The sequence below is a fragment of the Coptis chinensis genome, chromosome 4 (genome assembly GCF_015680905.1).
Source record: "Coptis chinensis isolate HL-2020 chromosome 4, ASM1568090v1, whole genome shotgun sequence".
In the NCBI taxonomy this organism is placed as follows: Eukaryota; Viridiplantae; Streptophyta; class Magnoliopsida; order Ranunculales; family Ranunculaceae; genus Coptis; species Coptis chinensis.
The window spans coordinates 7,163,328-7,186,603 of NC_141459.1; the positions used below are offsets into that span (position 1 = coordinate 7,163,328).

Here is a 23,276-nt window from a genome sequence, read left to right on the forward strand (position 1 = left end):
GACTCATCATCGGAATAGACATCTTGAGTATTACACATTGCTTCCTCATACTCGTTGAGCTACCGCCTTGTTTAGTTTCTTTAGTTTAGCATTGTCTACCATATTTCTAAACAAGTCCCTAACCTTCTTACCTTGTTTTCTGCACATCTCTACGTTTACATTGCCACCCGCTATGTGGTGTTTAAATCTAGTGATCCCACCACCATTGAAAATTGCACCACAATAGTTACATATAGTCCCATTCTTATTGCCCGGGATTTCTTGACAATGCTTCCAAGCGACGTCTTTATTTTTACCCATTATAATACCTGATACATTTGATAACAAGGAATATTAGGCTTTTGATGAGACTATGTGTTGTCAATTGATGAGACTTTTGTTCATTTTGCAATATAGTTTCAGACTTTCAGTAGTATGAAATGGAGGTTTGGTATTGACTATTGAGACTTTCAGTTTCAGCTTCCAGGTTATGTAATTTTTCTCCCTCATTCCGACACTTGATTTACAGCTATAAAGTATAAACTATGTAGTCCTTGAGTTGTTTTCTTTAATAATACTAGAAGCTTAAATATGAAACTTCTATACTATGTGATTAAGACAACCTGAGACATAATATAGTGATAATTTGGAAATCGAAAATACAGTTTTGACTTTTGAAGTTCTAGTGAGTAATTACATAAACTCATGCTCAATTAAACACAGAGAGAAAAAATACACAGGAAATAAATATTATAAAAAATATGCAGAAGCATTAAATTCACCTGAAAGAAGAACGCTCGGTGTTCCAGTGGTGATTGTTGGTCGTCTATTCTTGATGGGCATATGAATTGTGAGAGAAGGATACGGGGTTTAAATAAGATAGAGGGAGAGCTTAGATTGGTTGAGGGAGAGCTTAGATTGGTTGTAGTGGAGGTGGAACTTTCAGTATGAAGTTGGAACTTGCAGAAAGTAGGTGGAAGGGTGTAAGAAATTGATGAAAACATTGGTTTTCTGAAGGAGGGTGGAGGAAGAAGACGAACTGTCGGGGTCAATACTTGCAATCCCCATACAAACCAATCTATCGCGGTAAATTGGATTATATTCCAAAATATCGTAATTTACCAAGATTTCACTAGATAAGTTGAGTTTCTCATGCCCAGAAATATATCAGTGATTTCTTATGTCGGTTGGCTGCAAAACCGATATATATCGCGATATATCGCGGCATTTTGTACTATGTACATAACCAAGGCCCAAAATATCGAATTTGGTGAATATCTCGATATATCCAAAAATCGAGATATATCGGATATATTGGAAATATCAGAGATATCTATTTTTTTGTTGACTAGTCAAAATTTTGTTTTGTATGTTGATATATCAGAAATATCATTGATTATATCGTAAATTTCGTCAATATATCGGTCAAAGTCAACAATATTTGGTCAAAGTCAATAATATCGGTCAAAGTCAACAATTTATATCGTATATATCGGTAAATATATATTATTATATCGGAAATTGTGAAATATATCGGAAAAAAATAGATTCAATATTCAGTTGAGATATACCAAATATTTTCATCTCGGTGTATCTAAAAAACGAGATATATCGGCGATATCTCGGATATCTCTACGATATTTTGGACCTTGTACAGAAATACTTAACCACGTAAGGTACAAGGTCAAATATTGATTTTTCAATCTAAATTTTCAGCCACTCAAATAAACGGACGAGAGCAAAATCTTATAAAAAGATAAAAAATAATAGTGTAGTACACTAGTGGAGTTTACACTTCCTTGTTGTGTCAAAGTGTAAGTGTCAACTTCGCTGGCAATGGAAAAAAATAGCTCAAACCAACATAATCAGGGTAGTGAATCAGAAGAAAAGCTTGACACGAAGCATTTTGTTTTGGTTCATGGGGCATGCCATGGAGCATGGTGTTGGTATAAGGTAGAAACCTTGCTAAAATCAGCTGGTCATAAAGTTACGGCATTGGATATGGCTACCTGTGGTATCAATCCAAAACAAGTAGACCAAGTACAATCGATTTCCGACTATTTTGAACCATTGACAAAGTTCATGGAAGCAATACCTATAGAAGAGAGAGTGATTTTAGTGGCACATAGCTATGGTGGGCTTGGTATCTCCATGGCTATGGAGGGATTTCCGGATAAAATTACTGTGGCTGTTTTCGTCTGTGCTGCTATGCCTGGTCCTTCTTTTAGTGCTTCTACCATTCAACAAGAGGTAATCTCGTGAATTATAACACATGATTTTAGTCATGCATGGACTGATGGACCAATACTTGAAGTTTTTTGGTTGTGGAAATTGTAGTCTTCTCGCAGACGTGGTTCTCAAATGGACAATAGGTTGAAATTCGACGATGGCTTTGACAAACCCCCAACATCACTCGAATTTGGTCCAAACTACTTGGCGTCTATTCTGTATCAGCTCTGTTCACCTGAGGTGAGAACTTTATGCTTGGTAATTAAATTCATAAAACCAGTTGATCTTTATTTTATGTCAAATTCAATTCAATAAAAGCAATTCTAAAAAAAAAATTGTACTAATTCAGTATTCTGGAGCAGATCACAATTTAGAAAACAGGAACTGGTACTTATAATTCAATTACTGAAGCTACTATTTACTTATTGTGGTATTTTAGGTCTTAATCACATTCCACTCAAAAGAACATGGTAAAAGCAATATACCTCATGGAAAATAGTTTGGTCTTTCGTTTTCATTTTCATGGAGATTCATATATAATGTTACATATAATTTACATCTTAACAGGATTTGACCTTGGCAACCAAGTTGGTCAGGCCTATGAATATGCGCAGTGGAGAGAGCGAGTCACAGGAAATTAATTTGTCCAATGAGAATTATGGATCAATTAGTCGAGTTTTCATCGTCACTGAAGAAGATAAGGCGGGTACAAAGGATTTCCAGCTTTGGATGATAAAAAATAATCCAGTAGATCAGGTGAAAGAAATCGCAAGATCAGACCATATGGTCATGCTCTCTAGGTCTCAGGAACTTTGTGTCTGTCTCAAAGAGATTGCTGAAGCATATTGCTGAATGTTCTTCTTTGCTTATATCTTGGTAAGCAGTCTTATTCACTAGCAGATTGTCACTTTTCGGCTAGAGTTATGGCAAATGACTATGTACTTATCAGCCCATAGTAATATGCATGCGGATATGATACGACACAATTATCTGCAACAACAGTTATTATTAATTAATTGTGACTATTTGAAAAGTGCACGTCCTCCTTCAAGGAGGCCGGGGTGTATCTGTAGCCATTTGTTACACAAGCACTAAATTACACATATTAAAAGACACATTGAAACATCCTATCATTTGACAAAGCTTAACTAAACAGCGAATGTAAGGATTTTGGAATTATTGGAATTTTGAAAATCTGGAAAACAGAAATTTATAATATTTCGATTAATGTCATATTTTGATTTCAACTAATTTCAGAATCATTAATTTTTCGATCCTATAGTGTTTTTTCCGTTTTTGAAAAATTAAAATATCCAGTGGAATTCCGACATTACGTTTAGAATTGTGAACTCTGTCAAACCAATAAGAATTAACATAGAAATGGCGAACATAATATACTTTTCCTTTGAAGGGTATAAGTATGGGAAACTTTTGTTTCTTATTGAGTGTATAAGATACAGTTGAGGCCTTCAAGAATATAGAGTACTTTCTTCATTGTAACAAGGTTTAAAGACAGGCAATTGATGTTTTCAACAATTCTGAATAAATTAGTTAACAACTCTTGCTCTAGAAATAGAAAATAAAATCTTTATCGAAAAAAAAAAAAAAAAAAGAAATAGAAAATAAAATAAGAAATAAACTTGCATCCTTGTCCATGCTATATAGAGAAAAAAATTGCGATAAACTATTGGGGTTAATACCGATACCAATCGATCCCCACTACACAGATAATTTGTATTTGAACCAATAACAATCTCCAAACAATTCTAAATATTCACTACAACCAACCAAAGGCATGTAACAAATGAGCTTCTGAAATAACTCGTTTAACAAGATAATAATGTAAAGAAGAAAAAATACTACATATACAGCTATTTAATATATTCGTGGGGTTCTAAAGTTTGCCTATTTCCACAAGAGCTAATCCTTTATAAAGTGGGAAGAACGAGCATGGTAAATCATTGTTTAGCTTTAATTCCTCTCCCTTTAACCTTACTAGATCACTCCTATCTCTTTACACACTTGTATCTCTGTAAAAGTTATCTCTCAATCTTGATAACTTTCAAGATTGGGTTTTCTCTGATTTCTGTGTTGTCTCTCGTGTGTTAGGTTTTGCCAAAAATCCAAACCTTATATTGCAAACTCGCGGTTTCGCAAAAATAGAAATCGAAAAATAGGCATGGAGTATGCGGGCACTTGGCTAAACAAAATCGGAGAGGGGCCAATCAATCTGGAGGAGCTTGGCGAAGCAAGGCGTGGGTTCTCGAGCATGCTTAATTTGAGCGCGTGCGCGCTAAGGCTTCTCCATGCAGGCTGAACTCCTTTTTCTCCTCATGTGAGGGATAACTCCAACAATCTCCCCTTCCCGAATAGTGAGGGGGGCTTCTTCTATGCAATTTCCAAATTAACAGGAGGAGTGTGCTACCATTTTGGCGGTAGCACAACAAACATCAAACTTACTTTTTGGTAAGATTTTGGTCATCATATCCGACCCGTTCTTGTAGGTATGGATCTTCTCAATACATAAATACTTGTCTTTGAGTACTTCTCTAATCCAATGATAACGCATAAGTATGTGCTTGGATCTAGAATGAAAACTCGGATTCTTGCTCAAATGGATAGCGCCGACCATTTATCACATAGAACTACAAACCAATTTCGATTTAGCCCTAGTTCGTCGAAGAACCTCTTCATCCATAACATTTCTTTGCAACACTCGATGGTCGCAATATACTTTCGGCCAGAGTGGGAGAGGGCAATGACTTTTGCAACTTAGATTGCCAAGAAACTGCTCCCCCTACAAAAGTATCCAGATAACCGGAGGTGGATTTCATCGAGTCTACATCACCTGCCATGTTTGCATCAGTGTAGCCTTCAAGTAAAGGCTTACTTCCACCAAAACTCAAACATGATTTGGAAGTGCCTTTGAGATATCTCAATATCCACTTAACACCTTCCCAATGCTCCTTACCCAGATTTGACAGAAATCGGCTTACAACACCAACGGCGAAAGCAATATCCGGTCTTGTACACACCATTGCATACATCAAGCTGCCAACTGTGGATGCATAAGGAATCTTTTCCATCTGACTCTACCTATGCTTACCTTTGGACACATCTCTTTGGTTATGTGGAACTGGCCACAAAGCGGACAACTGACTGGCTTCGCTTGATCCATGTTGAATTTTTTCAACATCTTCTCAATGTAGCTTTCTTGAGAAAGCCATAACTTCTCTCTCTTTCTATCACAAGTGATCCGTATCCCAAGTATCTGCTTTGCTTGACCCAAATCTTTCATCTCAAAGGACTTACTCAAGTCTTTCTTCAGCTTGGATATATTGTTGATATTTGGGCCAACTATCAACATATCATCCACATACAACAAGAGCACTATGAAATCTCCATCTGAAAATTTCTGAACAAACACACAATGATCGGAAGCAGATTTCTTGTATCCTTGCTTCGCCATAAAGGAATCAAATTTTATGTATCACTGTCTCGGTGCCTGCTTCAACCCATACAAACTCTTTATCAGCTTGCATACTAGGTGCTCCTTATTTTTGACCTCAAACCCCTCTGGATGGTCCATGTAGACATCTTCTTCAAGGTCTCTATGAAGAAAAGTTGTCTTAACATCTAGCTGCTCAACTTTCAGGTACATACTTGCGATCATACCCAATACCACCCGGATAAAAGTCATTTTCATTACAGGAGAGAAAATTTCATCAAAGTCAATCCCTTTACTTTGACCGAATCCCTTCACTACGAGGCCATCTTTGTGCCTTCGGTGTGGATTGTTCTCCTCATGCTTGACTTTGTAGATCCACTTATTTTTGAGAATCTTTCTTTCCTTTCGGTTTCGCAACTAACTCATAAGTGTGATTCTTATGCAAAGAATCCATCTCATCATGCATGACCTTCAACCACTTCTCTTTGTCTGTACCTTCAAGAGCCTCTTGATAGATACATAGGTTCTCCACCATCAGACGGTAAAATATATGTATGTGGTGGATACCTGGTTAAAACTTGTCTCTCTCTGTCAGACCTCCTTGCCCCATCTTCTAGTGCCTCAGGAGGATGCACTTCTGTTTGCTCAGGTGGTGGTTCATGCACTTCATCTGCATCTTCTATATCAATAGGTTCTATCCTATCATGAGCTTCAAACTCATGGTTTTCTCAGATTCTCAATGCCTTATGACGCTCCACGGTAGGAACTTCGGTTTCAATCAACAAGATCATTAGTGAAAGCATGTAGCTTCTCACCCTCCCTCAAAGTCCGCTATGGTTTGGTTTTCCAAGAATATAACATCTCGACTTCGATTACCTTCTTGTTAATGGATCATAGAGTTTGTAGCCAAACTTCTCATCCCCATAACCTTTAAAAATGCAATCGCTTGGCTTTGTCATCAAGCTTGGATCTCATCCTCGGGAATATGAACAAATTCCCCGTGATCTAAATACCTTAAAATATCCATAATCAATATCTCCGCCTTAACCATACTCTCTAACGGATAATCACTATTCGGAGGCTTTTGGCGATAGGTTGATCACATGCGCGGTAACAGACGCATTGCTTCTACCCAGTAACTTCTAGGTAACTTAGAGTGAGACAACATGCATCTCATCCTCTCTACAATGGTTCGGTTCATTCTCTCTGCTATTCCATTATGTTGTGGTGTCTTAGGAACAGTCTGCTCATGACGAATCCCATGACTCTGGCAATACTCTTCAAACAGCCCTATGTACTCACCCCTATTATCTGAGCGAATACACTTCAAAAGCTTCCCTGTCTCTCTTTCCACCATGCCATGAAATGTCTTGAACACGCCAAGTACTTCATCCTTGGTCTTCAAACTGCATGCCCATATCTTTCTTGACGCATCATCAATGAAGGTCAAGAAGTACAAAGCTCCCCCGTGGGACTTTACTCTCATAGGACCACATAAGTCAGTGTGAACAAGCTCAAGAACATTGTCCTTTCTGTGAGACGGGAATTTTCGGAAAGACACCCTGTGTTGCTTTCCTACCAAACAATGAGTGCATCTATTTAAATGCGTACCTTTAATGTTTGGCAATGCCTTTTGCTTGTCAAGAACTTCCATGCCTTTGTCGCCCATATGACACAGTTTCTTGTGCCATAGTTCGGAGGAAGCTTCTTCTTCTGCCACATTTACTTCTGCTTTACACAAACTAGCCTGTGTCTTGTAAAGAGAGCAAGTTTTCTTTCCTTTGGCTACTACTATGGAACCTATGCTCAGTTTTCATACCCCGTTGCCAAACGAGTTTACAAAGCCATCATCATCTAACTTCCCAGCGGAAATTAGGCTTAGCCGAATGCCAGGGACATGTCTTACATCCTTGAGTGTCAAGGTGTAGCCGACATTGGTTTCTACATGAACATCATCAATGCCTACAATCCTTGAGACGCCACTGTTACCCATCTTTACCTCATCAAACTTATCACAACTGTAGGTAGTGAAGAATCCCATGTGCGGTATGACGTAATAGGATGCTCCTGTATCTATCACCCACTTTGTATCCTGGCATGAAGTACTAAGACAACACACACCACAATCTGACACAATTCCCACTAGATCATCGACTAGTGGGGTAGTATCTCTGCTTGTGTTTCCATTCCTCTGTACCATGTCTTCATGTACACAGTTATTCTTCTCATCCCTCTTCAGTGTTCGACACTCATACTTGAAGTGACCTTTGGTGGGCACAATAGTAACACTGTCTCTCTGCCTTAGGAGTTATAGCATCACCCCTAGATTTTCTCCTGTCATCACCTCTGAAATGAGATGGTTTTCTGCTTTTTCCTCTCCCCTACTTCTCTGTGACAAGTATCTCTAAGTGAGAGGAGTTGCTTCGTGAACCCCTTCTTGTCTCCTCATTCAATAATACCCCGGTAGCCATCTCTATGGAAATAACTCCATCCTTAGCGGCTCTGTTTAGAGAAACTGCTAACGTCTCCCAATTGTCGGGTAGAGAGGTTAATAGGAACAAAGTCTCAACTTCGTCTCCTATATTAATCTCCATCAAGTGCAACTGATTGATGAGATTCCGTACTTCAATAAGATGCTCTGACATTGAAGAACCTTCTTTGTATTTCGTGTTAACAAACTTCTTAATGAGCAGCACTTTGTTTCCGACAGACTTCCTTTCATAGAGGTCTTCGAGTTTCTTCTATAAGCCAAAAACGGTAGTTTCTTGGGATACATGGCGGAAGACACTGTCGTCAATCCACTGTCGAATGTATCAAATCGCTTTTCTGTCAACCTTGTTCCACTTAGCCACCTCGGTCTTTTCCGGTTTTAACCCTTTGTTCTCAATGGGTTGTGCCAAGTCCTTGCAGTATAACAAGTTTTCTATCTTGGCTTTCCAAATGGTGTAGTTTGCTCTATTCAGACTAATCATGCGAGAGTTTATGGAATGATCCATTTCTACAAATTATTTAAACTCAAATCTTCTCTCATGAATTTGTCAAACACCTTCTAACCAAGATTTGGATAACACCCTAGGTTAATCAAATCACGGATCTGATACCACTTGTTGGGGTTAATACCGATACCAATCGATCCCCACTACACAGATAACTTGTATTTGAACCAACAACAATCTCCAGACAATTCTAAATATTCACTACAACCAACTTAGCATGCCCAACTCTTTAAACAACTATTAACAGCAGATAATAATGTAAAGAAGTAAAACGCATATCACAACACAAAGATATACCGTAGTTTGACCAATGATGCCTACTTCCACAAGAGCTAATCCTTTATAAAGTGGGAAGGACAATTACAATTACTCCTTTCAGTCTCTCACCTTACTAGATCACTCCTCTCTCTTTACAGGCTTGTAACTCTGTAAAAGTTATCTCTCAATCTTGATAGCTTTCAAGATTGGGTTTTCTCTGACTTCTGTGTTGTCTCTCGTGTGTTAGGTTTTGCCAAAAACCCAAACCTTATATTGCAAACTTGCGGTTTCGCAAAAATAGAAATCGATTTAAAATAGGCATGGGTGCGGGGCTACTTTGGCGAGCAAAGTCGAGGGCGGGGGCTCAATCCAATCGCCTGGAGGTTCAAGTCAAAGGCAAGAGCGTGGTCGCGCCGAAAAAAAAGCCTAATCTAAGCGCGTGCGCGCTCAGGCTTCTCCATGCAGGCTGAACTCCTTTTTCTCCTCATGTGAAGGATAACTCCAACATAAACTGGTAGCTAATACAACCAAAAAATTTAGGAAAAATGACACCAGCTTAAATTTTCAGTTCAAGTCGACCAACTGGAGTTGATCAAACCTGAAAACCGACGCCAAGGGAGTTCAAATATATACCTGTTGAACCTTGACGAACAGTTACCAATGCAGATTCCTTTTATGCATTTCTATCCCACCAAAAGAAGTTGATGACAGTATGACACCACAGATCCTGTCCCTCTAAAAAGGATGGCCTTAGCTTGCCTAAGGCTCTTAATTTCTACTCCCCTATAGCTGGCCGCATTAGAAGAACGGATAAAAGTAAACTCGCTGCAACTGAAATGGGGAAGGAGTAATTCTTCGTGAGGCAGATGCAGATGTTACACTCGAAAAAGTTGACGAAGGTCATTAGGTCGAGGTCGATCTGAAGCCTCCTTTTCCTCAATTGCTACCTAACTACTACTGATTCCCCTCTACTACGAATGCAGGTTGTTTAAATGGTGAGGGTGCTTGAAAATCCTAAAGTTAACCTGCTCCAAATTACTTGCAGGGACTCGCAAACTAACCAGTATTGAATTGTACCAATATTTCAATGCAAACCAACTATTTCTGGTGAGACTCCCTTTATGGAGTTTGGGATAGATTTTTTGTTTGAATACATTCCGAGACCTAATTAAGGCTGTTTGGACACAAGAATCATTTCCAAGGGAATCATGTACTAGTTTGCAGAGATTATAGGAAATCTTCAAATCCACATGGGTATCTGTTTTGGTTTTTGGGAAGAATCTCCCATGAAAGTCTCCTCGATCAGCCCCCAATATCAAGACTTTCCCACACATAAATAACTGTACGATGTATTACACTTCTAGACACATAAGAAGGATGATGTGAAGCATCTGGCGTGTAAGCAGTTAGAAACACAACAACAAAAACTTTATTGGGAAACTTGTCCAATGCATAAGCTATATTCAATCCTCCCAAGCTGTGCCCAACAAGAATTATTCTATTTTCAGTAGAGATTGTTTCCAAGCATGAATTCAATCAATGGTCGCGAATACTCCAACATGGTATCAACCTCGTTTAATTTCGTGACGTTGATACCGGAAGCTGCAAGATTAAGTGCAGTGACTTGGTGTCTCGCTGACTCTAGCAAGGTTTTAACTTTATACTGCAAGCTCCTTGACCAAGACCGGCCATGTACCAGAACGAAATGATGCATGTTACTGTTGGATTTGTTGCTCTTCATTTCCTTCTCCATTATCAAATCTCCTACTCTTAGGAACATTTTATAGAGAACTAGTTTTGAGCACGTGGCTACTCATAATTAGTGGGGCGATTTGATTTCAACTGGGGATAGAGAGAAAAAAAAGGTGCAACATTTGACACTGTCTTCGTAGCTCACTCACCCGCGCCTATTTTACAAGTAGTATAGCTAAGTTGCCCAAATGCCATGGAAAAGCGAGAGGCACGAGTGTGTTCGATAAAAACATATTTGTTTTATGTCAGAATGACCTGACTCTGAATGCTGAATATAAATTATTTAGACATTTTTACCTTTACAATCTATTTTGAACACTAACTTAATTACTTATAAAACAAAAAGAGTTAAAAATGGATTTGATAGAGTTTCATTTGTTTATTCAACATTTTGACGCCTAAAATACTCATATAGTAATATAAGATTAAAAAAAAAAAAATACTAAAAATATAAGCATAAATAATAGTTTAATAACCATAAGGTCATCCATAAAATCTGAATACCAAGTTAAATGACATTACAAGTAACTCTAAAGTGCGGCTCTTGTGAACTTGATCATATATGTCCACTAAACAATTGTTCCACAATTTGATCACACAAGTTAACCATGTACTTATGTGCCTTAGGTCCAAATGTGTGATTTATACTTGGTGGTGCTTCTGGTCTGTCAGAGTTAATTGAAGACTCCACTGGAATAGTCACATTTTCTTTCCATATCGCTTGAACAATCGATCATCATCATCAATGGCCACGCAACGGAGAAAATTATGTATCGCCATGCATGCTACAACAATTTGAACTTGTGTGCGAAAACTATATGGAGCCATCTTCTTCAATATCTTGAATCTTGCTTTTAAGACACCAAATGTTTTCTCAATTACATTTCTTAGCGAAGAATGTGCCTGATTAAACATCTCATCTTTGTTTTTAGGACGGCCACCACGTTTAAAATCTGCCAACCAATACCTAGCATTCCTATAAGGACACATAAAGCCCCTAGTATGTGTGTATGCAGCATCACACATGTAATACATACCTATAATAATGAAACACATAAATAAGTATCTAAACCAAAAATATATATTTGATCGGTGATGTTGTTTTGATACGCACCTTCAGGAGGCAATGGAAATCCATTTTTTTTCAGGCCACCTTAATGTCTCGTTTAATACACGAGCATCATGTGCAATCTCTTCTCATCTAGCCATCACATAAGTAACTTTCATATCAAAATCACACATACCAAGAACATTTTGAAAATAATTCTTACATCCTCTTCCTTGAAAAGGAATTTGCTTATCAAGTAGAATGTGTGTATCTACTAGTGTACCATCCATAGCTCCAACTGCTCCTTTAAATGGCCCTCTCTTAAGACGGCGTTGGTAACGAGATCCACCTTTATGAATAACCCCGTCAAACGGCGGATCAATTATCATCTCCTTTGATAAATGGAGTATTGCCAGTAGCACCTAATGAAAACATTTGCTAATGGTTTGTGTTGAATGTTGAAATCGATCCACTATTGTTTGATTTCGCTTATTGTGACCAATATATAGTCATTAAAAACATAGACATTTTTTCCTTTATATTAATATGTTTACTATCATGAAGCCACTCACTTTGCCGAAAGTGATCACATAGCATAATGAAGGCAGATTTCTTTAACCTTAGCATGTTAAACATATGTGTGGAAGTTCTATGTAGCTCTTGTACATACATTTTTCCAGTAAGTGCATATACGTATTAAGAATCAGACTTCTGTCATATACGTATGACGGTCGTATGCATGAACTTTTGATCCCATTCAGTGTTAGTTAAGTAGTCCTAGGGGTGTAGACGGATAGATTCAGATCCGAAAAATTATATCACTATCCGAATCCGACGGACGGGATGTATGATAATACTATTCGAATCTGAATCTGTTATCTGATTCGGATATTGGATAATATCCAATCCGATCACAAAGCCAAACGTCAATCTGCTACAATCACACTTAAAAAGCAAACCCCAAATCTCAACCCAAGCTAAATCAACGAGAAAAATAACATTCACATAGAAATCAACAAATAAGCGAGTCCTAATTAACTAACATGTGAAAAAGCAAAAGACTAACTTTAAAAATACTAGGTTTAATCTAAGAGCACATAAAAAATGCTATCAAGAGGAAGTAAGAATTGGTTTTGATATTGAATCTTAAGAAAAACAATGAATCGGAAAATATAGCATAAAAGCAAGGTGGTTTCCCCCAAAAAAGAAGAAGACGGTGAACAGCTCACACTACTAAAAAAAAGGGTTTTTATGTCGGTTCTAAAATTAGCCTTATCTCGGTTATGCTGATAAGAGAGATAATATATCCTGTAAATGAGATAATATGTCTCATAATTTAGGTACTAACTCTGAGTATAAATCTGTTATCTAGCCTCTTATTTAACCGAGATAAAATATATGGATTTTACCACTGGTGGTATGGAACTGATATAATAGGAAATTTCATTTATCTCACCATTATGGAACTGATATAATAGGAAATTTCATTTATATCACCATTGTGGAACTGATATAATAGGAAATTTCAATTATCTCACCATTGTGGAACTGATATAATAAGAAATTTAATTTATCTCACATTGAACTGATATAATTGATATTAAACTAAATATCTCGGCACTCAAATGATATAATTGCTATTATACCAAATATCTTAGAATAAATTTGGCAAAGAAAACAAAAATCCCAAAAAAAAATAGAAGTCCTGAAAAAATAGAAGTCCCGCTCTACAGTACATGACTTTCACGAACTCACGATGGCAACTGCCGTTCTAATCCCAACTATCTCGCCTCTCCACTATCTCTTCGTGTATATTGCCCTCTCTTAACCTCTCGCACCAACTCAGAAACGATTTCCACTACCCATTTCAACTCCGTAGTAGTTCAACAACTCTTCTGGGTTTTCAAGTACTAAAATGATCTTAGATTAAGCTAGGAGATTATATAGTGTTCAAAACTAATCAGATTTTTGAAAAATGATTAATCAAACTTAGAATATTGAATCTAAGTTGATCATGCCTTGGAACAAATACGAAAATGGAAAAGAAAAGGTTCTACACCTGGTTTTGTAGATTTTGATGTAGATGAACAAGTTCAACTTGTCCGGCCATATTCCATGTGCCCATGCATACAACATTCCAGCTGAACTTCATTTACTTTTCTTATGGAAACTCTTCTCTCTTTGTCTCTTTAGTTTATATATACATGTATATATCCCTGTTTCAAATTAGGCCAAAAAAAACCCCAACCCATCGAAAGATAAAAGCCCAGCCAATAAAAACAGTCATTATTGACCAAATCAACAATGATCTAGTACTCTTGTGCCAAAATTATAAACTACACATACCCCATAAGTCTTTGGATCCGCCATGTCATAATTTGAGAGGAGGATTTGTAGCTGTTGGGTGGGGCTCTATAGGCCCCACATCGACCTTTATTATTATTATTAATACTCTTATATATATATATATATATATATATATAAGAGTATAATAATTATATTAATTAAATCAAATTTGGATATTATACGACGATTATGACTAGAATCCGCATCTGTATTCTGTATCGGATAGCAAAATTTATCCGAATCCGATATCCGAAATTTTCGAATAATATCTGATTTTTCGAATACAAATACGAATCGGATTCGGATTTTTAGATATCTGTCTGCACTCCTAAGTTAACTTGGGTTGTTTGCTCAAGTGACTCAGCAAGGGAGGCACACCAGTAGCACTGTGAATTGTGAAATAGCGATGATCTGTTTGGATTTTGGAATCTTTTACATGAAGGTTTTAAATGGTTTTTACAATTTGTGGTAGACAAGTACTAGGATAACTATGCTCCTTAGTGTTAAGGACTATGAGGCATGATTCTTAAAATAATCTCGTGAAATGGCCAATAATTTGATTCTTCTTTTCTTCCACTATATGTACATCAGCTTAAAAAAGTTACGACTAATGAGCCCCTTAACCCTTTTTATTATATTGTGATTGTGGGGTGCTATATGGCTGCTAAAGGCAATATAACACCCCAAACCACAACAAACATTTCCAATGGGGAGCTCTAAATTTGGCTAGTGTAATAAACTAACATAGCGTAAGCGAGAATAAATTAAATTGTTCAATAGAACATTAAGAAGATAAATTGAAACATAAGTTTATTGATAATATTGAAGAGTTGATTGCAATTTTTGTCAATAGAGCTCTTTATATAGATAACTCCTTGAAATCATTTTAGAAACCTTCTAAAACTCTAAGAAACACTTTCCTAACATATCTATATCATAATAGTAACCTTCTAAGACTACTAGAACTCATAAACTAGACTTCTAGACACTTCTAAACTAGGCTTAAATAATAAAAACGAAATTACTTGTAAACATTTAGACAATAACCATAGACTCTATGTTTTACATCATTATCTCATTCTTTAAAATAATTCACTCTCAAGTTATGTATAAGAATGACAATATTTCAATTGGAGCAAGACGAAGTAGACACAATAGCTTGATTCTTCAATTTTTTCTTTTGACAATCCGACACGAAATTCTTGAGGCAAATACAAATATCAATCATTTTTTCACAAAACTTCAAGTATGAGTCTTCAAAAATAAATTTCTTTGGAAAACTGTGATATACCATATTCTCCTATTCTTTAACAATTAATTCGTCCTTGAGTTCTTGCTCAAGATTAAAAACATTGACAACTTCATTCTTTAGCAACAAGTGACATTATCTCATGCAAATTAACATCATCTCCAAAAACTTAAGCAACATCAACATTCTCCTTCTCTTGAATATATTTATCTTCTTCAATACAAATATTTTCAATTTGTACTTTCTCCAAAATTTGATTTAGAGTTGGAGCAATTGTAACTTCTCCATTTACATCTTCTGTGGATTGGTTGAGTTTTTTCGGGTGAGTGGATGATTTGGACGAATAGGTTGAGGTTTTGGCTTGCATATTTTGGGTGGGGGTGTAGGTAGTAGTATGGGTGCTGGTATTGGTATTGGTATTGGTATTGGTATAGCCGTGTAAAAAATATGATTGTTGGGAGTAAAGTTTTTTGTAGAGGTAATAGTGGTGGAAGGGTTTAGGGAAGTGGCATGAAAGGTTTAAGTACACTAGGGTATTGAGTGGCAGTGTAAGAGTATTGAGTGGGATAAGGGTATTGAGGGGTGGATGGGTGAAGTTGAGGTAATGGATTGTAGTTGCAATACTTTGGAGATGTATTAAATTGAGTAAGATGGGACAAATATAGAAGACATAAAACATATTTCATGGAATGAAAATAAAAAATTGGTGGTTCACCTCGATGTTGTCATCTTCGTAGCAATTCCATCCATATAAATTTTGCTTCTCCTCGAAGGTTTCTAGTTGCCAATTTTACTTTGTTTTGTTTCAAAGTGCCTTTGCACCAAAAGACATCTTTAACTTTTTCAATCCAATAATCTACATGAAATTGTCCATCAAAATAAACAACTGGACAATATTCATTCTTGTCGTAGAAACCTGCATCCCAATTAGATATCCATCTATATCTGTCACGAAGCGGATAAGATTCCAAGTGAGTATAGATGTGTTGTCGATTCCATATTATATATTGCATTGTAGGCGACAAAGACAAAGAAGTAGAAGATGTTTGAAAATTCATATTTATATTAAATTCCCATATAAAATTGACACTCTACACGGAAATTGCAATATCTTTTACCTTCGAACTTTGAAACTCCATATTCATATTCAATTCCCATCTAAAACTGACACTCTACATGAAAATTGCAATATCTTTTACCTTCTAACTCCAAACATTGATCCGTTTTTTTGTTAGAAACTAGACTTCCAGATCTTTCCAATGGTATATAGCATGATTTCTAACTCAAAGTATGTTATTCTGTAAAAATTTCGAAAGATGACAAAAAATTTATTCTTTTTTGTTTTTGGTGGTAGTGATGGTGATGATTTAATACAAACAATGCTGGGTAAGGATGGCGATAGGGTGGAAAATGAAAAACAAAGAGAATATAAAATCAAACCTGAAGATATGGAGGTTGCACTATGGTTGGTGCATTGGAATTGAGAAAATTCATACCTTTGTCTTCTTGTTGTGATCTTGAATGGAGAAAGATGGTATCAACACTATGGTTGATGAGATACAAATCTTTTAATAAAAAATAAATAAATAAAAAACTTTAATTCAAAGATACTCTGAATAGAAAAAAGCCAGTATTTACATCTTGAGAATATTCTTCAATTTCAAATTGGATATCAACCCTAGAACACCGTCTGAATCTGATCTCAATTGACATAGCGTAGGCGATAATAAAAGTTCATTATAATATATATTGAGAAAGATAATTTGAAATATAAGCTTATTGATAATATTGAAAAGTTGATTACAATTTTCGTCCATGAAGCTCTTTATATAGATAACTCCTTGAAATCATTTTAGAAAATTTCTAAAACTCTAAGAAACATTTTTCTCACATATCTATATCATAATAGTAACATTTTAAGACTACTAGACATTTCTAAACTAGGGTTAAATAATAAAAACGAAATTACTTGTTTTTAGTAAATTTGGATTTAGTAAAACAATTAGACAGTAATAACCATAGGCTCTATGTTCTACATCATAAACTCAACTAAATTTGAGGGCTTGCATAACAGCTAAATTATATTGCTAAATATAATTTGGCGGGTGACAGACTTTGTGCCATTGAACATTTAGCAACGGATGACAGACTTTGTGTTGTTTCTGTCATAATTCTCTATTTAAGTGTACATCCTAATCCTAATAGACGGATAGTAAGAATTGTTTAATCCGTAAAGATTTAGTGCTTCGAAATTAAAATTTGCATTGGAATGACTTGCGGCTCTAAATATATCATGGTTGTGGTAATGTGGTATAAGTGCAAAAATAGTGACGTGGCACCTAATTGGCAAGCTATATTGAAACCCCCATTGGAGTTGCTCTAACAAGTTCAGAATGTCAATTGGGGTTGATTTTGTTTAATAAATGAGGTCTCGAGATAAGCTATAATCTCTTCGGGCAAAACAATTTTGGTAACTTGCACACAAATGTAATACAAATATTTGTTCAACAGGGAGGTATGTTTATAATACGCCGAAGCCTTGGAAAAACTCTCCTATGACTTGTTGGAGCTTATCTCATTGAGCCTAGGCTTACCTGCAAAACGGTTTAATGAGTTCTTCAAAGACCATACTAGCTTTATTCGCCTCAACCACTATCCTCCATGCCCTTTACCAGACCTCGCTCTTGGGGTTGGTAGTCAGAAGGATGCTGGCGCACTTACAGTACTAGCTCAGGACGATGTTGGTGGTCTTGATGTGAAGCGAAAGGCTGATGGTGAATGGGTTCGCGTCAAACCTATTCCAGAATCTTACATTATAAACGTGGGTGACATAATTCAGGTACTATCTCTGATTGATTTATGTTGAGCTCTTTTGCATAGAAGTGTAACAAGATTTGTTACGTTGGGAATGTGCATATATAAAATTTCGTTCTATTCAACTATTGAGCAGGTTTGGAGCAATGACAAGTATGAAAGTGTGGAGCATCGTGTGATGGTAAACCCACAAAGGGAAAGGTTCGCCGTTCCTTTCTTCTTTATGCCTGCACATTATGTGATGGTGAAGCCGTGAAGCCTCTGGACGAGCTCGTTAATGAGCACAACCCACCCAAATACAAGGAATACAATTGGGGGAAGTTTTTTAGGACTAGGAAGACTAGCAATTTCAAGAAGTTGGAAGTAGAAAATATCCATATTCATCACTTCAAGATTTCCAGTTGATCACGTTTCATGGTATATGTAGTTTGCGGTACGGTATTTATAAACAAGCTGCGTCAGTGAATTGAGTTTAGATCGATGTGGTTAAGTATTTTATAGTTGGTGGTATTGTTGTTATATATGTTGCGCTCAAGTTACTGTATTGAGGGCAATCTTTGTATGAAAAAGGCATTCTCAGTGAATTGTCATTTTTTTTTTTCCTGTAATCATTGCAAGGACTAAAATATCGCTGATATATATCGGTTTTTAAGATTCCCAATATAAATATATTGTGATATATCGGATGGATATATGGATGTGAGGGAGTAATATTCACATCTAATGAATATCAGGCACGCGTCCAGCATAAGCAGAGATATCCTACCGACCTCATATCATCGTTCTCCAAGCTCGCTTCATAAGCAGCTCGCCTCGTGTAGGTGGTTTACTTCAGCTTGCTCAAGAGTAATGCAGAACGCTTTATCTTATGGCACCATCCTTTGTTCAGATGCAATCATTACCAAAGCCATACTTATACAACCAATCACCGTAATCTACGAACCACTCCAACCACTTTTCATCATTATAGAATTTCTACCAAAACCAACTCCACACTCATCCTTGATCTCAACCACACATCTGTACTTGTCAGCACACGAGTTGCATAGATCTACACCCTCAACGTCTATAAATACCACCTACATGAACTACATCAGACCTGATTCAACTCTCCCCCCAGAAGTGAGAGCTTGATACGTAGGCAGTTTGCTCAAAGCGAACTCGGTCTTTCCAATCTCCAAACCCTTTCTCCTCCTCCATAAACACAGTTTGTAAAGCCTAAACTAAAATACACTTTTACATTGGGGTCGTTTGTGGTCTCGATTTCTTGAGAAACCACTTCACACAAACAAAAAACCTCAAGCCCACGAAGCATGACAAGCCTCGAAGCTCAAATCTAGAGTCTAGCAGGTCAGTTAGGTGTAAGCTAGGTATAATGAACGAGAACATCACCCTGCTAAGGCAGGAGAATGTTGCTTTACGCGCACAGGTGGACGCAGAACACCCAGTTGATACCGTAGCAGAGGACGATATCAACGAAGTTAATCAACAGATTAACGAACTATCACAAAGAATCGACCAGAGTGCAGTTAGGAAGGACGCTACTCAGATCGTTCAAAAAATGCTCAAGACGTACCATGCGTCCCCCTTCACTGCTGAGGTACTTAGTAAACCCTCCCCTCAAGATTTCATCCAACCACGCTTCGCAATGTACGATGGCAGTACGTGTCCTGGTCAATACATAGCTCGTTATATTCAAAGCCTCACACTCTATAGTGCTCAGGAGTTCGACCATCTCCATTGCCGTCTGTTCCCGGCGAGCCTTAAAGATGGTGCTCTCGATTGGTTTTTCTCACTCAAGCCAGACTCGATAAAAAGCTTTGAGAATCTTATCGATCTATTTGCTAGCCAGTACGTCCACAACAGGCGTAAAAAGGCTGGTTTAGATTCACTTTTCCAGCTGTCCCTGGGCAAAGATGAGGACATCCGCTCCTTCCTAGGTTGGTTCAAAACCGAATTGTTGTGCATGGAGAGCGGCCTCAAAGAGTAGTTCGTCACACTGGCATTCACTAACGCCTACCGTGTACGCAACATGTGGCTCTCCAGATCGTTAATGAAAGAACGTCCAGAAACTCTATCCTAGCTGTATGCTCAAGTAGACAAATACATCAAGTTGCAAGAAGGCCTAAAATGTCAAGGCCAAACAGAAGAACAAGAAGTGGTAGCGATCTCTGACGATGCCCCAATTTCCAAGAAGCGTCCTAGACAGAAAGGCCAGAACTCAAGAGATAGAACAAACAGCAGCCGTGAGTTCGCCGTTCTTACTCGATCTCCCATTCACATACTGGAGAAGATCAAGAAAGCCTCCTATTACTGACTTACGTACGGTAAGGCAGCTAGAAGATCGACCAGGAAAGCCCTACTGTGCCTTCCATAGAGCCAAATGTCATGACACCGACGAGTGCCGGGGGCTTAAACACTATCTCCAAGACCTCGTTGAGTTCGGACATATCAAGCATTACACCAACATCGCCGATGGCGACCTGCGCCATAAACTCATGGCTCGCAGAGAGCGTAGCAGATCTCCAACTCGTCACCATAATCAAGCTTGCTCTCATAGCAGAGGACGTCCCAGAGACCGCTCCCATCACGACTGTCGCCAACATTCATCTGACAGAGACAATGACAGAACGATCCACATGATCATATTCTAGGACGATTCTGTCACGTCCACTAGGGAAAAACGCAGACGAGTAGGCGCTCTCCAGGAAGTTTACCAGTTCTCATCCCAGGCCGCACCTGCCCCACGCAAGGTCGCAATTCAGGTGACATAACTTTCACTGAGGCCGACCTCAACAAAGTTTGCCTCCCACACAATGATGCCTTAGTTGTCCACGTCAAAATCAGCGATTGGACAGTTAAGCGAATCTTGATAGACCTAGGTAGCTCATGTGACGTCCTGTTCTATCACACCATCAAGGAAATGAACCTGCCCAAGTCAGTCTTCATAGATCCAATAGCCCCCCTTTATGGATTCAATGGCTCTCGAGCTGACCCGATCGGCGACATCATACTCGATCCAAGGAGGACAAAGTCAGCTTCCACACTCGTTTTAGCATCTGGATGTCAGCTCGTCCTATAATGCAATCCTAGGACGTCGCTGGATCCCCAAGATGCAAGCGGTACCATCAACACTCCATCAGGTACTCCACTTTCCAGGCCCCAGAGGTATGATGGAGCTTCACAGCAACTAGCTTGAGGCTTACAACTGCATTCAGATCCTCTATCTGAACAAGCTCGCTGGGGCTTCAATCAAACCAAGGGGAGAGCTCGCTAGTACCAAGATGGCCAAAGACTTCATCGTTGAGGTTAAAACCAAAGCTCCAAAAGAGAACGCTGGGGGCTTTGTCAAAAAGGCCCCTCCACAAGTCCAGACCCCAGAGGTCGCTCCAATTGCGGTAGGCAAGACTCCAGAGATCGCCCCAGCCCCTGTTGTCATGACCATAGAAGTCATTCCTGACCCTGTTGTCGTAACCACAGAGGTCGCACAACTTCCTGTTGCCGCGATCCCCATACCCTAGACCAAAGCTACTGAGGTCGCTTCATTTTCTCAAGCAACAGTCCAACATGAGGATAAAGAGAAGGTTAACTTGGGCACCGAAGACGATCCCAAGTTTGTCTATGTAGGGGCTAATTTTGACCTTACCCTCAAAGCTCAGCTTGTAAACTTTTTATCAATGAATAAAGACGTTTTCGCTTGGTCGTACATCGATGTACCTGGTATAGATCATAATATTGCATGTCATAATCTAAATGTCAACCCTAATGCTAGACCAGTTCGTCAGCGACCTAGGAAGCTTTCCCTGAGATTTCAAAAAGCCATTAATGATGAGGTCGACAAGCTAAAAAAAGTAGGCTTCATCAGAAAGGTCGATTACCCAGAGTGGATCGCTAACATAGTAGCAGTCCCCAAAAAGAATGACACAGTTTGCCTATGTGTAGACTTCACTAATGTCAATCAGGAAACACCCAAAGATAGTTTCCCTCTACCTAGAATCGATCGACTTGTGGACCAGACCTGTGGCCACGAGCTCCTTTCATTTATGGATGCATACAGTGGGTACAACCAGATCCCACTGACAGAAGAAGACCAAGAAAAACTTCCTTCATCACAGAGCAAGGAATTTACTGTTACAACGTCTTCCCGTTCGGCCTTAAGAACGCTGGAGCGACCTACCAACGGCTGGTCACTGACATGTTTCAGGACATGTTAGGTGATACCATAGAAGTCTACATAGACGACATGGTGGTCAAGAGCAAAAAAGCGGTGGATCACCTCGATCACCTCGAGCAGGCGTTCTCCAGATTATGCTGAACTCAGATGAAGCTGAATCCCGAAAAATGCCTTTTTAGAACATCCTCAGGGAAATTCCTTAGGTATCAGGTCTCACAACGAGGAATCGAGGCTAATCCAGACCAGATCTGAGCATTCTTGGAGATGCCCGATCCAAAGACAAAGAAGCAAATACAGAAACTATCAGGAATAGTGGCAGCTCTCAACCGATTCATATCGAGAGCGTCCGACAAATGTTGACCTTTCCTACAGCTTCTCAAAAAGGGCGAACAGTTCTCATGGAGTGACCATTGACAACAAGCATTCTCTACTCTAAAAGAATACCTAACTACGCCACCCATCCTGGCCAAACCAACAGATGGCAAAATGTTGGGGCTATACCTCGTGGTCTCCGACTTTGCTATAAGTTTAGTTCTCTTCAAGGAGGACCAAGGGGCCGAAAAGCCGATCTACTTTACAAGCAAGACGCTTACACTAGCTGAAAAGAATTACTCTTACATTGAAAAAGCAATACTTGCGTTGCTGTACTCTGCAAGGAAGTTCAGGCCTTACTTTCAAGCACACCCAATCAAAGTCCTTACCGATCTCCCACTAAAGAAGATCATTCTCAAAGACAACAAGACAACTCACATGGCAGTATGGGCCGAAGAACTCGGAGAGCATCACATCGAGTTCGTCCGCGAACTTCTCAGAAAGGACAGGTCATTGCGGACTTCCTAGTAAACTTTCCTCTTGACGATATAAACTAGGAACCAGAAATAGATATCCCATCCACTAAACCACAGGACAAATCAGTCTGGTTGCTCTTTGTGGATGGTTCTAGCAATCCCGGCGGGAGCAGAATCAGTGTCGTCCTAGTGTCA

At 38.4% G+C, this 23,276-nt stretch overlaps 1 protein-coding gene and 1 pseudogene across 2 annotated transcripts; both read left to right on the top strand.

Moving 5' to 3' along the window:
- Window positions 1–1,749: 1,749 nt before the first annotated feature.
- On the top strand, window positions 1,750–11,499 carry LOC147501568 (methyl jasmonate esterase 1-like). Its single transcript, XM_086606618.1, has 4 exons — window positions 1,750–2,229; window positions 2,317–2,448; window positions 2,776–3,084; window positions 11,290–11,499. The coding sequence occupies exons 1-3, from the start codon at window positions 1,816–1,818 to the stop codon at window positions 3,058–3,060; spliced, it is 831 nt and encodes a 276-aa protein (XP_086462744.1). The 5' UTR covers window positions 1,750–1,815; the 3' UTR covers window positions 3,061–3,084; window positions 11,290–11,499.
- A 6,336-nt stretch (window positions 11,500–17,835) lies between these two features.
- Window positions 17,836–18,703, top strand: LOC147501569 (fe(II)/2-oxoglutarate-dependent dioxygenase 4 pseudogene; annotated as a pseudogene). Its single transcript, XR_015220876.1, has 2 exons — window positions 17,836–18,144; window positions 18,256–18,703. The product of XR_015220876.1 is annotated as a fe(II)/2-oxoglutarate-dependent dioxygenase 4 pseudogene (transcript).
- Window positions 18,704–23,276: the final 4,573 nt, after the last annotated feature.

Excerpts from the sequence above, each read along its gene's own strand:
- LOC147501568 (XM_086606618.1), top strand. The coding sequence starts at position 1,816 with ATGGAAAAAAATAGCTCAAACCAACATAATCAGGGTAGTGAATCAGAA. Across the intron at positions 2,230-2,316 it reads CTTCTACCATTCAACAAGAG|TCTTCTCGCAGACGTGGTTC; the intron begins GTAATCTCGTGA and ends TGGAAATTGTAG. Across the intron at positions 2,449-2,775 it reads ATCAGCTCTGTTCACCTGAG|GATTTGACCTTGGCAACCAA; the intron begins GTGAGAACTTTA and ends ACATCTTAACAG.